The sequence below is a fragment of the Nematolebias whitei genome, chromosome 7 (assembly GCF_014905685.2).
Source record: "Nematolebias whitei isolate Nwh7 chromosome 7, NemWhi1, whole genome shotgun sequence".
Lineage (NCBI taxonomy): Eukaryota > Metazoa > Chordata > Actinopteri > Cyprinodontiformes > Rivulidae > Nematolebias > Nematolebias whitei.
The window spans coordinates 41,299,313-41,315,511 of record NC_056504.1 but is presented as its reverse complement, the minus strand read 5'-3'; the positions used below and the strand labels follow the sequence as shown (position 1 = coordinate 41,315,511).

The 16,199-nt window shown below is 39.9% G+C and overlaps 1 protein-coding gene across 1 annotated transcript; it reads right to left on the bottom strand.

Annotated features, from left to right (window-relative positions):
* Positions 1-11,278: 11,278 nt before the first annotated feature.
* On the bottom strand, positions 11,279-15,374 carry si:ch211-157b11.8 (fibroleukin). The gene is made up of 6 exons (XM_037679873.1): positions 15,240-15,374; positions 13,539-13,734; positions 13,194-13,271; positions 13,003-13,115; positions 12,610-12,872; positions 11,279-11,621 (listed from the first exon to the last, which is right to left on the bottom strand). Exons 1-6 carry the CDS (start codon positions 15,372-15,374, stop codon positions 11,279-11,281), a joined length of 1,128 nt encoding a protein of 375 aa, XP_037535801.1.
* Between the last annotated feature and the right edge of the window lie 825 nt (positions 15,375-16,199).

Sequence of the window (16,199 nt, the reverse complement as noted above, 5' to 3'; positions counted from 1 at the left end):
TTAGACTGTTAGAGAATAAGAAATGTGATAAGTGATTTTCTGTATTTATTAAAAAGGAGGTATATTTTCAAACATATAGCTCACACTAGCTGGATGTTTAATAAGTTGGCAGCTGCGGCAGCTCTTTGTCCTCCTGATGGTCTCCATGGTAACAGAGATAACAGCACAGTCATTTTCCATATCTTACAGTCTATTATATTCAAGGATTAGTCTTCCTTTCCCAATAAGGTCAAACCTAAAGTCAAGCCATTTAGAAGTCCTCCTCCTCTTCTTCTTCCTCTTCTTTCTCCTTCTCTTTCTGAATGTTTTTACTCTGACAAAGCATTTGTCATTTTTAGAACATTTACATCACTGTGATGATCTTTGCAGCCACTCTTTGATCGATTCAGCCTTTTAACCCCAACAAAACAGCTTTATATTCTATTGTAGTTCTCAGTTTGTGAGTTCTTACAATATGTTGTGGTTTTCTGTATCATCTTAATTGCTTGGCATGATTTGTTCAGTGACTCAGACGTTGCTGATGTTGACTCAGGGGACAAAAATGAAGATAAGATGGTCATCGCTGGTATGCAGTGATGTGCAACATTTGTTCTTCTTGTTCAGATTCAAAGATATGGCACTTGATGGGTTGCAAGCACATGGCTGTATGTTTTTTTTTTTGTAAAATATAAGTATTTTACTGACTAAACCGGAACGTCTCAGGACTTGGTGTTGACCACAATCTTTCATTTGTTTAATTGCAAAACTTTTGCCTGATTCTTAAATATGTTATGATGTTTGGAGATTGCATCCCATCCTAGTGGAATAAAATTAAACAGCTTTACTGTGTATGCATTGATGAGTCATTTAGTAAATAAGTAAAATATCTGATTACTGTATATGTAAGGGAAAATGATATATTCATAAAAGAAAGCTGATATTATAACATTTCGTGTTTGAAATTATTTTAATGCAACTCGTAATTAGATATTTTGTTTCCAGTGGTTTTTTAATAGTTTTTTTAACGACTAATTTAATTTTTATTTTAATAAACTTGCATAATTAAATATATGCTTATTTAATAGTTTTCATTAGATTTTGAATGCATTTAATTTAACATGGACTAGTCATCAGTGTAGATAACATTAAAAAAAATCTTATCCAACTTTTCTTACTAATGAATAATGAGAAGATGCTTGCTGCAGTTTTGTGAAGGAACAAAATAATTCTCCAGCTGTGACCTTTTGGATTGTCCTGGCTGGACTTTCTGGTGCAGGTTGGAATAAAAAGGTTCACAGTGACACCAAGAGGGGAGATGTTGATCTGTTCCATTGATGTGAAAGATGCAGCTTCCTCGTATAAAAATACATCAAATCTCTGTGATATGTTGGAAAAGTTTCAGTCACGGATGAAACACCAAAACACTGGACATAAATCTGAACCATAATCTCCACCGTGGATTGTTTAGTTTGAGGACTAACAACAAGTTTTATCCATCGGTCAAACAGGCGTCATTTAGTTCAGATATTTGTGGGATTCGTTTAATGAGTTGGGAAACTGTCCACTTTGATTTAAAGATTCCTTTTGCGCTATTTAAGAATTGTTTACTTAAACATATCTTCTCATCTGATAAAGTATTTGACTGATGCAGGCATTATTTCAACAATAAATCTGTAATTAATTTGAATACTTATTGCCTTGTTTTGTAGTAGAAGGTGATTTTTGTGGCTCTTTTCTTAGCTCTAAAGTACTTCTATTATAAGTAATTCCACTGTGACTTTAACAAACAGCTTGTCAGTCTATTTTCAGTATTTCTTGAAAGTTTTTACACGTTGAGTCCATGTTTAGTCTTGAAAGTGAGCTTTTCTCATTCATTACAGGTCAAAGGTTCACGGCTTCACTTCCTGCCCAGAGAACAGCAGGAAGTGAGAGTTTACAACACCTCATCTCCAACCACCTGTCAGTCAATCTCTGTTTCACTGAAGCTGATCCGGGAGTTGAAGAATTCAAAACAACTATGCCCCCCACCCACTATAAGCTGGACCAGTGAGAGTTCATCAAAACCTCACAGCAATGTGCTTTTATTTTGTCTGCTAGAGTCCAATTCCTGCAGTGTGTGTGTGTGTGTGTGTGTGTGTGTGTGTGTGTGTGTGTGTGTGCGTGTTTATGTGAAGGTCCATGTTTTTGTTTTCATTATTGGACCTTTTCTAGTATAATGCTCGACCTTGTCAGGACTGCTCTTTGGGAGATTAAAACTCAGCCTAAAGTTGTTAGAAAGTCATTTTTGGGTTAGTTAGGGCTAAGGTCAGGCTTAAATACTGTGCCGTGTCCCAGTCATACTAGGACACAGCACAGGATGACAGGGAACTTCAAAAACAGTCCTATTCCCATTGGTACTTTAAAAGTACCCCCATGTGTACCCTGTAGATACATAAGTCATGTACCGGTAAGTACTCCCACAAATGTACCCTGCAACTACCCTGTAAGTACCTATACGTACCCTGCAAGTTCCCCCGCATGTACCTTAACTGCCCATGCATCCTGTTAGTTTCTTCAAATAATTATAAATACCCTGTCATAGTAATCTTGTAATCACTCAGTAAGTATTCCCATACATACCCCGTAAATACCCTGTAATTTCCCTTTATGTGTTTTTATAAGAACCCTTTAAATACTGGTAATTACTCTGTATGTACACTCATAAATATAGTGTAATTACCCTATAAGTACTGTGCAAGTACCCTCTAAGTATTCTGTAAATATACTGTGATTTGCTCATTAGTACTTTGTATCTGTAAGTACTCAGTCAGTACCCTGCAAGTACCCAGTGTGTACTGCTTCATGTGTCCTTATGTACCCCCGTAAGTACCCTGTTATTACTATGTACCACTGCAAGTACACAGTTTGTCACTATTTTACATTCAGACGTTGTTGGGTCTTCATTTAAACAAGACAAGTTCAAGTTGTGTGTATTTGTCATATGCAAGGTTAACACGGGGTTAACAGTACAATGAAATGCTTAGGACAAAGGTTTGTTGATACTAGTTTAAATTAGTTTCATTACAGAATACTGAATATCTTTATCCTGGAGTTAGGTTGCATATAAGTTTCTGAAATGTGATCAAGAAATATTCCTGGGGCACTTCTGATATCCTTGTTACCTATTAAAGTGTTTATATGTCACTGTCAAATACCCACAAACATATGAAGATTGAAAATTTGTCATGACAGTGATTTTACACGTCTGAGATAAAGTTTGAACAACAACAAAAAAAAAACATCTCTGAGAAACACAATCCCCTGCTCCTATTTATCAGGCTGAGGGTGTCCACAGATTAAAAATCTGCTGCCGATGACACAAGAAGTCGGGGCTTCTTGAAGTCAGCTGGATTAATTTAGGAGCAGACCGACAGTGTGAACAGTTCATGGCCTGCATGCAAGAAAGGAGAAGATAAAAACACAGATATTCCAGCTCTTGACTGTTTATAGATTTTCAGATTTAACCAGATTATCAAAAGAGAAGACACACACACCAAGTGCTCGTTATACAACTCCTTTCAATCATGAACGGACACACAACCTCAAATCTGGAAGAAAGTCGAAGGAAATGCCTTCAAATGAGTTGATTTGACTTTAAAGCACATGTGTCAAACTCAAGACCCGGGGGCCAAATGTGGCTCTTATCTGTCCCCCAAGACGGTATGTTAAACGTAAAATACTTTTATCATTTGAATTTTTTCAATCATTTTTGATTATGATGTCGAAAGGACATGACATGAGACCAATCAAACTCTTGTTGAGGAACCTGCAACCAAGAAAAGATGTTGGCTATGTAACTTGAGTTAATGTAGATCCTGCAATTGGCCCTTAGTTTGAAAAAGGTTTTAATTTTGGCCCCCTTTTGTAAGTGAGTTTGACACCCCTGGACTTTAAAGTGTTTTGTGAGAACATAAACATGAGAATAGCTGCGTAAAACAAGTTCCTCTGTTTGTGTGCAGGGAATATATCTTTAGATTAGGACTTTGGTGCTTTGATTCATGTAAAATCTACATGTTGTTGCTCAGTCTGTCACATCTTTTGTGATTCTGAGACCGTAAACCTGACTTCCCTCTCCGTGTGTCTGCTGCTTTGCCTAATCTCATTTTGCAAAGCTATTTGACCCCCCCCCCACTCCCCCCCCCCCCCACACACACACACCACCTCACGTGCACACACAGTTTTGATCTATCTCTTGTCCTATTTCTCCGTCTACCACTCGCCATCTTTGTATGGAAAAATATATCTGCACCGTGCACTCTCACAGACACACGTGCACAGCAAAACAATTACAAAACAAAATTTCAAAGCCCCACCACAGTTAAATCTGTTTTTCTGCGTTGGGTTTTGTCTTCGCCACAACCTTGCAGGTGCAAAAAATGAACGCTTCAGCGAGAAGAGAAACACAGCTGACCATTGAGCTGCTTCACCACATCCTCCATACTTTAATTCACTTTTTTTTCCTTCATAAAACACACACACAGGGGCTTTGTGTTTCATAATGTGACTAACGCAGTGTGTATTTGGTTGATTTTTGTTTACAATACCTTCATGAGGATTATCCTGACCTGTTGTCCTGTCAGTGGGTATTATCAGATTAGATAATCCTTGGATTTGAGAAAACGAGTTTGCTGATCAGCATATCTTTTTTTTAGTTATTATTTTGCTCTTTTCTACTTGGTTGATCATAATTGAATGGCAGAGCTGCAAGAAGACAATTAAAAGTGCTTTGAGACGAGCTCGCTGAGCTGCTCTCAGTCATACTGAGCCATGATCGTGTCCCACTCCTAACAGCCAAGGTTACTCTGCAGCAGCAGCGGGCACAATACCTTTTGTTTGAAGAAGAACAAGGACATTTACAGATTAAAAGTGCAAATCTACAAAATAATGTTGTAGTGCAGTGTAAAAACTTTAAACACCAGCAGCTGATTAATGTTGCCCCTTTTGTAATGAAACATATGTGCAGCTTAAAGTGACGTGAAATGGACTCGCACAAAGAGAAACAGTTTAAATGATGTCCGTGTGTGTGTGGGGGGGGGGGGGGAGGGGAGGGGTCATTTTATAAAATGAACAGTTGATGTTTGAAACCATGGAACAAATTTTCAACAAAACATGAACCAAATTGATAAAAACTATAATGAATAAAATAGTGGAAACAAAAGTAAATCAGTATTCCTTGAAGGAATGCATATCACCCACAGCCTGAGTTTAAAACTAAGATCGTCTTCTAATGAGTCATGACTGAACATAACCATTTTTCTGTAACCTTGAAAATTACGTTACGTGCAATCTCGTGATATCACAGCATCTCGCATGATCTGTTAGAGCGTGGGCTGCGTGTTGTGAAGGACTGTCAGCTACTACCACACCAAATTTTAGCTCACTCTCTGTGGTAACCCACAACAGCGGCCAAAATAAATTATGTGTGAGACACCGTGTAGCCATGTTTTGTGCAGGCTGAGGTCAACAAGCTGTAGCGACTAGCTGTTGACAGAAAAGGTTGATGTGCGGCCAAAAATTACTTTGAAAATTTAGTTCAATTTTGTTCAGCCATTTCTGAGATATTTTGCTAAAAGACAAACAGGGTTGACTCCAACCGGTAATGCCAAGGTCTCAAGCAAATATGTTGAACAATGTGTCGTGCTGTTTAGCTACTACCACATCAAATATCTGCTGAACATCCATAAAACTGGCTGCGTTCTAGCTATTCTGTGCTGTTGGAGGTAGTTGGCGTGGCAGCCATGTTGAATCAGGCTGACCATAAAAGTTAATCAGTTGTAGATGTCATCGCAACAATGACTTCCTGAAAGTTTCACTAAAATCTGTTCAGGGATTCACAAAATAAATGTGTCATGAAGCACATGTAGGTTTTCACAGTGCATGTTGGAAAAAGAAGGAAATGCTGACAGCTTCTAACCGAATCAAAACGAAGCAGAACTTCAGAACAATGTTTTCAACGTCTTGTAAAATTTCACAACATGGAGAGTTTAGGCTGTTCAGTTACAACGTGGTGTTGTAGCGACAGATTTCACAGGCTTGTATGAACTCAAAAACCGACGTCAGCTCCGTTAGCAGCATGTGTCTCAGATGTTTGATAAATTCAATTCAGTTCAATTCAAAAATACGTTATTAATCCCGAAGGGAAATTAAATGTTGTTGTAACTCATTATCCTCGTTTCATTAATGTTACAGATACTGATGGCCGTAGGCAGGAAGGATCTCTTATAAAGGTCTGTCCCACAGTGGATCCAAAGAAAATTGAAGCAGATCCCGTCTGATCCATCCACCCAGACTCGGCTGGCCTCTCGGTTCCCCTGAGCTGCAGGACCACCCGAATCCCAGGAAGAACTCCTCCCAGAGCGATGGCCACTCCTCCCAGCAGCCTGCCGAGCACCTCATCTCTGCGGACGGACAGCTGCAGGTGTTAGGGGATGATCCCGGTCCTTCTGATGCCATGAGCCGTGTTTCCTGCCAGTTCCAGGATCTCAGTGGTCAGGCACTCGAGCACAGCCAGCAGGGAGACGGGAATGCATCCACGGCGCCTCCTTTTTCAACTTATTTGACATTTGGGGCTGTAGTTGAGGTATTATTTGAGCTTTTGAGATGTTAATCAGCTGCTCCCGGTAGTAAAAAAAAAAAAAAAAAACTTTATTGTTATGGTTATGCACCATAACAAATGTTCAAAAATAAAGAAGTTTCAGTAAAAAATCATCTAAAAAAAAAAAAAGGTGATTTACATCCAGAAAAAGAGGAATTAAAGTTTCCAAATGCAAAATCTCAGACTGAATGACACAATTCTAGAATGACAAATTCACAAAAAATTACAACTACAAAAGAACTGATTACAGCTGTTGTAACATCAAGGTGTGGTTTTGTGTTTTAGGTACTGTATATCTTGTATCATTGTGCTTTCAGGGACACTATAGTGACTATAGATTATGCAAATGACATAATCAAGAACACAAAATTAGCATAATTTTTATTTAATTATCATCTTGGTCACTTAATTAATGAAAAAGTATTAAAAGAAAAGTTTGATTGCATTGGATAATTTATAAAATAAAAGTTTCTAATATTTGTGCAACACCAGGACACCTGAGGAACCGCTGCAATGATTTTAGTTCAAAGGTTCCCTGTAAACAGAACAAATGGATATTTTTGTTAATTAAAAGATAATTTACTGTAATGCTTGCAGCACAGGCCCCCAGCTCCTCTCCTCCCTCCTTTTTCTGCACAGCCTCCATTTTAGCGTGCAGATGTATGTGAGAGATGGAGCGAGGCCTGCCACATGGCCCCGTTGGTGTCTTCACCCGTCATCTCCCCTCCTCACCCCCATCAGCTCCTCACCACATCAGGATACACTTGTTCTGCTGAATTCCGGTTTCAAACGGAACGCTGGCCTGCTCTGGTTTTCTGCAGGATCAGTATAAGAAGCAGGCGTGTGCTGTCTCTCGGTGGTCCTGTGGTCAGGGAAGGGGAGGCCCTAACGGCCTGCTAAACTTAAGACACCTTTCAAACCTCACCGGCTCCTGCTTCCTCCCCCACCCCATGGTCTTTCCTCCTGACCCTGTTCTTGACAGCTGTCATGCACACACCCTTATCAGAGCGAGAGCAGATTAATGAATAAAATGTTCCTTCCACTAAAGGCCAACAAGTTCATCACGTCCTTCCGCCTCTTCCGTGCGTTCACGTTTCTGAACAGTTTACAGCCATAGGTGCATTTCTGTTCAACCGAACGTTTACTTGCTCAACATGATCTCAGTCTGCATTGTGATGCTTTGCATGATGTCTTAACATTTCTCAAACTGTTTTCACTCTGAACACTGGTTTGTCCTTTGACCACTAACGTCCAGTTTAGTTCCCCCAGTGTTGACAAGAGGCGCTGCAGCTCTGATTTCCAGTGTTGAGATTCAATATTTCAACAGATTATTGTTCTCTTATACTTACTTTACCTGTTCCTATATGGATGTAAGCAGCTATGCTTATCGTCCATTGAAATAAACTTGACACATTTAATAATGAAACACTGATATTGGTCATCTCGTTGCTCATCAGCCTTTATTTAAACAGACTAAAGTTTAACATGTTGCTGCAATTAAAAAAACACTTTAAATTCATGTTTCTTTCATTTACTTTTTTAGACTTGAGAATATTTTTGCTCATCATAAAGTTGTACTTTAGTATTCAAAGCCACGTTTACTGATTTCTTCTGAGAAACACTGCCACCTGCTGGCTAATGTCAGTCACTTCAATTTATAAAATAGGAAAATGTGATTTTTTTTGTGTGTAGTTGTTGTTTAGGACGTCTGAAAAGCTTGTTTTCATCAGAAGTGCTTCTTTTTGTGTTTTTTGTGTATTTTTTTTAACTTGTTTGAGTTCATGCACGTTCTGTCCAAAACTCTAAGTCTGAAGAACAGTGTTTAAAGTGAAATTGAGTATGTCAGACTGTCTTTATTGACCCTAGATCACCAGGTAATAGTAAATTAGATCATTTTTTACACTTTTTATTAGAATAATGGCTAGGTAACCTAAATGGATAGACAAAGTGACCACAAAACAATATTTATTTTGTGTCTGAAAAGTTGTTTTTTTTAAACGTGACAGTCCTAAATTAAGATGCGTTCAGTTATAGTACAGGTACTAGATCAAGCATTGAGGAGGGTGGGGTTTTGGGTGGTGAGGTGTCACTTAACAACCTGCAGCACCCATACTATCACCCACACTGTACCAGGATACTGAGGTGACAAGTATGGGCCTCTCTCCCCCTTGTCACTAAGACTGATGGATTCGAAGCGGAGGAGCAGAATGACTGAAATTTAAAGAAGCGGGAGCTCAGAGTGCAATGAATCAAAAGTTTGGACATTATTGTTGAAATGAGCACGACTAAAAAAAGAACAGAAAAATATTAATGACAGAGTCTAGTGACTGATGATAAACTTTTTTAGTGATATGGCTGAATTTAAAAGATTCAAATTTTTCCATCACACGATAATATTATCTCTTAAAGACTAAACTTTTTTATTATTCTAGTTTGATATGTGCTGACTTAATAAATTATACTCTCAGTCTGCACAAAACTTTTATTAAACTCATCAGCTCATCACTCATCGAGAGGTTCTTCTCGTCCTGAGCATTCCATGACATTGTTGACCTTGTGCTGATCTGCAGATGACAAACCTAAACCTAGCAGCACCAGGAGCCAGCAGGGGGCACAAGGTGACGTCCAGGGATGTTTCAAACTTGTTTCTCTTCCTGTGACACAACACTGCACTCAAACAAAGACATACAGACAGACTCAAATGAGAAAGTTGATACATATAATGGCTCCCATGGGTGACTGAGCTTAATTGCTCATGGTTAACTGCTGTGTGAAAGAGTATTTGTGTGTTTGTGGAGGCATAATATGCGTATGAACAGAGGGGAAGGACCTTGGCTATACAGCAATAATTACTGTAAGTCACTATGAGATGAACAATGGAAGCCATTTATTTATTTTTCATTTTTACAAAACCAAGCATATCCTGCACCTCCTCTACTGGAAGTTTGTATGTGTTTGGGTGTGTTTTTGTGTGTGAATAGGTGTGTAATGCTTTTGTGTGTGTGGATAAGAGTTCATTCACATATTAATATAAGATACACTCATTGTGAAATAAATGCAGCATTCAAACACAGACACATGTAAACACAAATCTCGCACCCAACTCTAAACCCCAAGAAAATACTTTGTGAAGGCCAGCCGCGAAGGAAGCCGCCGGCCTGAAGCCAAGTTTATCGAGCAGGTGAGGTTGAGTGTTTGTGGACTGAAGGACGGTTTTGAAGTGGGACGACAGAGAAAAGCTCATAACGGTCTGAGTCAGCGTGCCAGGAACTGGACGTGGGAAAGTGTTGGTCTGGTGTGGAGAAAACTGGCCGACACTTCATTTAGAGTCAAACTGTGAGCTTTGGGTCAGTTGCAGATGGAGTCAGAAACATACCCATCTGTGGTTCTGCAGAAATATGTATCTTTTACATCGACTATGTCTCATGAGTGAAACAATCTGTGCTGTCGACTGAAGCTGCAGTCACATTTCTGAGTCACTGGCCTCTTTGAAAGTATTTGCTTGATCTCTGAAAAGAACTACTGAGTTACTGGCAAATGACTGACTGGACATTCTTCTGAACAATTAAAGAAGTGCAGAAAGTGAGTTTTAATGCACAAAGAGGATTGAGGAATTTTATTACAATTTTTGCACATAATATTTTCACTGCCTATTTAAACGAACAAGAACTTTCTGGATGAATTTATATGGTTCTGTATGTTTTCTTTAATTGTGACCTTTAACCTTTCTTTATTAGTTCTAGAATTGCTCTGCTCGGGGTGGCTGCATGTTGGAGCAACTCTGATACATTCATTCTGAGATTTTGCTTTTGGAAACTTTAATTCCTCTTTTTCTGGATGTAAATCTTTTTTTTTTTTTTTTGGATGATTGTTTCCTCTGATATCGGATGCTGTGCAGCTGGAAGAAGTTTTACAGAAACTTTTTTAGTTTTGGACATTTGTTATGAGGCGTAACCATAACAACAAGGTGTTGTTGTTTTTTTTTACAACCAGGAGCAGCTGAGTAACATCTCAAAAGCTTAAATAATATCTCAGCTACAGTCCCAAATCTCAAATGAGTTGAAAAGGAGGCGCCATAGATGCATTCCCATCTCCCTGCCCGCTGTGCTCGAGTGCCTGACCACTGAGATCCTGGAAATGGCAGGAAATGCGGCTCGTGACAGTGGAAGGACCAGGATCATCCCCTGGCACCTGCAGCCGGCTGTCCGCAGCGACGAGGAGCTCAGCAGGCTGCTGGGAGGAGTTCTGCTTGGCGTTCGGGTGGTCCTGCAGCCCGGAGAAACCGAGAGGCCAGCTGAGTCTGGGTGGACGGATCGGACAACATCTGTGGCCAGTTTCTTTGGATCCACTGTGGGATGGACATTTAAAAGAGATCCTTCCTGCCTACAGCCATCAGCATCTTTAACATCTCTTAATGAAACCAAGATAACGAGTTACAACATTTAATTTCCCTTTGGGATTAATAAAGTATTTTTGAATTGCATTTAATTGAATTTAATTGTATTAACGATTTAGCTGAATCTCCATGATATGTGACTCAAAATGTTCAGAGTTAGGCAGTGACTAAAAAAACTATAAAGTAAAAAGTATCCTTATACATCCGATATATTACACTCAAACCTGTGCAGCAGTTTATTTTTCAACTGGGAATTGTTGCTGTTAGCCTCAGTTTGTTCCCACTAAACTGCGTGGTCTTGTCTTCATCTCCACCCTCTTGAAGGAGTAGCGCTCTCCAGTTCGTCCATCTGTCAGAATGTACCATGTGCCCCAGTAGATCCCGTTGGTCACGCCGGTGTAACGCCCACGGTAATACCGTCCATTCAGGTTAGATGCGAGGCATGCATCAAACCACCAGCCAGCACCGTAGTACTGACCACAGTTTCCAGTGACGTACCGGTCATTGTCTCTGTCTGCCGTGCTAAAAGGTCTGCCATCGTGGTTGTATCGCTTACTGTAGCTCAAAGCATTGCCAGCATCACCAGAATACTCTCGCGCTGTCAGGCGATACCTGCAAGAGACGACATGGTGCATTTAGGTGGTGGAAAATGATTTAGCATCATCTGTTCTCATTCAGCTTCATTCATGCTTCACTTTTTATGTACACGTTTTCCATGAGCATGTTCAAATCTTTGTTTTCCCGTGCTGATATAGGATCAGTGTTGTCTCTTAGGGTCAGTGGGGAAAACACACGTTTGTGTCTAAAAATGCAAAGCGGGAACTTTGCACAATTCATTTCCATTAAATATATAGCTCAGACCTTTGAAGTAGGGAAAGGTTTTGAAAACTTAATATCTTACCTGTTGTAGATAGCTTTGTGAACTGCCTCAGTTTTAGGAAGCAGAAGTTAAATTTTGACTGGACTGAAAAGCTGAGAAATAGTCTTAACATTTCCAAGAGCAAAGGGAATTACTGTTGTCTTAAAACAACTACAATCTAAAATATGTATGGCAGTTTATACAAACATCAACTCGTAGAATTTTAATCTGTGGTCAACAAAGTTCATGCTCAATCATCCAGGTATCAAATCCAATAATTCTCAGTCAGGTCATCTGAACAGTCAGTTTTGCATTATACAATCTTATACAATAATTCTGGCAGAGATATTATGATACCAGTGCTGGAAGTGCACCCAGGCTGCACTGGAAGTGCTACAACTAGCTGCTATTGCTGATATTTGTGCTTGTAAATAACCACAAAAATTGATGTAAATAACCTTAAAGCAAATTTGACAGCAATATAAAAGTTTATATTATGGCAATATCACATAAGATTTGTGAAATTTAAGATAACAGCAAATCACTTTGCTCTTGGCTGCCTGGATTCGCTGTTAGTTTGTAAGTCTCTATTCCTCCAAACTAAGGCTTTTCAACAGCTATCTACAATAAGTTAGATATTAAATATTCATAACATTTTCACATAACCTTATTTTAAAAGATCATAACTATGGTTTAAATATTTGTAGTTAATCAAGATCATCAAATGTGTTCATTTGTCACCTTTGTGCCTCCGAGGCCACTTTGAAGTTGTCGTAAGTAGCCTGGCGTTTCTGTTGGTACCAGTCCTCCAGCTCAATGCGGAGCTGGTGTTGTCCAGTGGAGGTGAGGGCGTGAAGTGCCGCATTCCCAAGCCAGTGCTCTCCTTGCAGGTTCCCGAAGCCTTCCCGATATTCCTGCCACGTCTTGTTGAAGTCCACTGAGCCATCCTGCCGATTCTGGATTACCGTCCAGCCACCACCGGCTGTCTCCATGTCACATTTAGCCTGAGCCAAAACAAAAACTCTGATCTGATTAAGCCTCGATTTTCCCCAGATAGCTCTCAGCTCATCAGAGGATGAAGAGTAAACTTGGAGTGAGGCTGAGTGTTTTGTGGGTGAGCTAAATGTGAAATACCTCTAGTGCCGGCCCATAGAGATCAGGTTGGATTGTATAAATCCCGTTCTCTTTGATCCCAAGCCTGTAAATCTCTGCACAGTCCTGAGGATGGAACCTCTCCGTGGGGGAAACTGAAAGCCACACATGGAATATTTTCATTCTAATCCATGATTCGTCACAGTCTGTATGATTATACTCACTGTTCTCACCTGTGGGTGGATATTGGGTGATGCTCTTGAGGAAAAGCAGCAGCTCTCTTTCACCTTCTCTTCCCACTGCAACACTCTCTGTCAACCCAGAGACAGTTTATATTATTAATAATAAGACACAGGGATATTTTTTAACATGTTCACAGAAAGCCTAAAAGATAGACACTTAAACTTGTTCAAATGTCAAACCATGTGCGAGAGGTGTACTCACAGATTTAGCTAACGCTGCAAAATTCCTATCCTCTCCCCTACAGCCAACACTTTGCAGACTTCTGTTTATTTCTGTGTCCTTTTTGTGCATTCTGCATGTTCCAGAGGTGGTGGGTATGAATGTGTCATACTCACCTAAGTGCTTGGCCATCGTTCCAAGCTTTTGGTCGTGGCAGTGGAGGTCACACTCCGTCAGCACAGCTGCCATTAATGCCAGGATGGCCCCTAGAGAGCTGCTCTGCTGGCCCCCATGGCTCCAGGCAGCCTCTGATTCCTGGAGAGAACGCACGCAGCGCTGCAGCTGAACCAAGCGCTCTTTAACACCTCCGCTCTGTAACACAGTGCCAACAAGTTATTAAAAGTTAGTTACATCACAGACCGTGTATTTAACGGTGGAAATGCATTTTAGATAAAAACCCAAAGTGAAGCCAAAGTAAAAGTACTCGGGCACTTTTGTCAATGACAGGTTTGGATTGTTTTAAATCCAATTTATGATGTGAGAATGGATTCTTACGGAAACATAAATGAGTCAGAATGTGAAAAATCACAATACATGGCATGTTTTACTGTGAAGTTTAACAAGAAGAGAGTTTTTGCAAGAAGCTGTCTTGAGAGTGAGAACAGAGATTCTGGTTAAAAATTTGATAAACTCATATCTAATAGGCTTAAAACAACACACAGAGAGTAATAGTTGTACAACTTGGAGTTGATTTAACCAAAATTAATCCTCCCATTTTCAAAAATTCTCACCCATTTGGGAAACAGGGTGGCTCCTAATTGAAAACACAGTCTGTGCATTTTACTTTACAGAGTATCATGTTTGCACACGTGTTTATCATGACTTGCATGGCCACAGCCACTAAAATAGAAAAAGATAGGGCTATTCAGTTCAATCGCTCAGAGAGCCACAGTCACTGAAATCCAGCAGTTATTATCACTAAGTTTGTTTTATGTTTAAAATCTAGTTTTATTTAAAAATGAATTGGTGGGCCGAACTGAACTCACTTGTGGGCCTGATTTGGACCCCGGGCCACCACATGAATAGCCCTGGAATAAGATATTTCATGTTAAAGCACCATTTCCTGATGACAAAGTTGTTTCATAACTGCAAAAAAAAAAGTTTAGATGAACAACAATATTAGATTCAGCACACTAGTACATTTAATTTAAAAGACTAAAACCCATTTGTCTAAAGATTGCTTGCCAAATGTTCTGTATTTTAAACAATAAAATTGGTTAAAATTAGTCTGCGGTGAAAATAATCCCTCAGTTTGAGAGTTGACACCTCAAAGGCTAATCCTAAAACTCATTGCCCCGTCTTCTGTCTCTAACACTTACATCACCCATTGTGATCCTGTCCCTCACACCTGTTGCTTCATGAGCTCAGCACAACCATATGACAAGAACATTTTTAAAAAAGCAGGCCTAATTTTATCCCTGCTTTGATTGCTGACACTAATAGCTTTACGTGTGTTCAGAGTGATGCCAAGTTTAGCATCTGTGCCTTGATATCCTGCTGCCCACTCTCACTGGCACATGTGAACAAAATACAGTCTGCTTTGCGTTGCCTATTACTGTCATTGTGCAATCTTACACTTATAAAGCTGAGTAGAGTCATTTTTCTTTACAATAGTCAATGGAAGATGGATAACATGGGAAGAGTAAATCTGATGATCTCAGTTTTTGAGTTCAGGATGCACTCTTACTTTGTACTGAACCCGAGAGAATTTATTTCTGCAGCGCCACGCTCAGAGGAGCGTCCGAGAAGGCTGGGAGTGAGCTTCCCCTACTGCATGCACTTGTCCCAATTTGACCCTCACAGGGTGCTGTACTTACTTCTGCTGCTGTTGCTCTGGTTGCTGGTGAGACAGGTGCAGCCACTAATCTGTCCTTGCAAAGTGGATGTGAACAGGCTGGAGACGCATCTGAGGACAGCAGTGCTCCCACATACATAGACAGCAAAGGAAGCATGCTGGGAAAGTGGGAAGGAGTCATGGAAAATGGTTTTCTTTCAAAAATCTCCCTAACTAATAAAACACCTCACTGGATGAAGCTGTAATTGCTTTGGTAATAATTCCCTGCAAAAAAAAAAAAAAAAAAAAAAGAAAGCTTTTCTTGAAGTTCCTCTTCAGGTAAAACAAAAATGCTTTGCAATTTGTCCTTTTTTTAGGGTCTTTGTTTTGGTCACCTTTTCCATCCAGTTTCTTTTGCACTCTCTTCTTTATTTCTCAGCTCATGTCACTCCTCGTCCTTGGTCCTGCTCGTTCTGTTTTAGTGAGGTTACTTTGGCTTGGATTCCTAGATAAATGCTCTTTGCTGTCTGACACGGACCATTGCACCCACCCCCAACACACACATGCACACATATACACACACACCATCTCATCTCGGGTGGCTGTGGCTGAGTGGTTAGAGCAGTCGTCCTCCAATGCAAGAGTTGGTGGTTCAATTCCACCAGTAGTCACATGCCGAAGTGTCCGCAAGACACTGAATTGCCTCCAATGTGTGTCCCATCGGTGTATGCATCTGATAAAACACTGATTTTTCTCTGTAGAGATATAGTAGAGTGCTGTATGAACAGGTAAATGAGGGCACAGATCGTAGTGTAAAATGCTTTGAGTATCTTGATAAGAGCATTATATAAATGCAGTCCATTTACTATTTCCTATCTCCTTAACTTACACTCACATGATCCATGCAGCACTTTGTCTTTAACTAATAAGAATTTTAACGTAATTTACCATGTATTTTACAGACCCAGTGGTGATTTTAGCCTCTCTTTGAATATATACACAT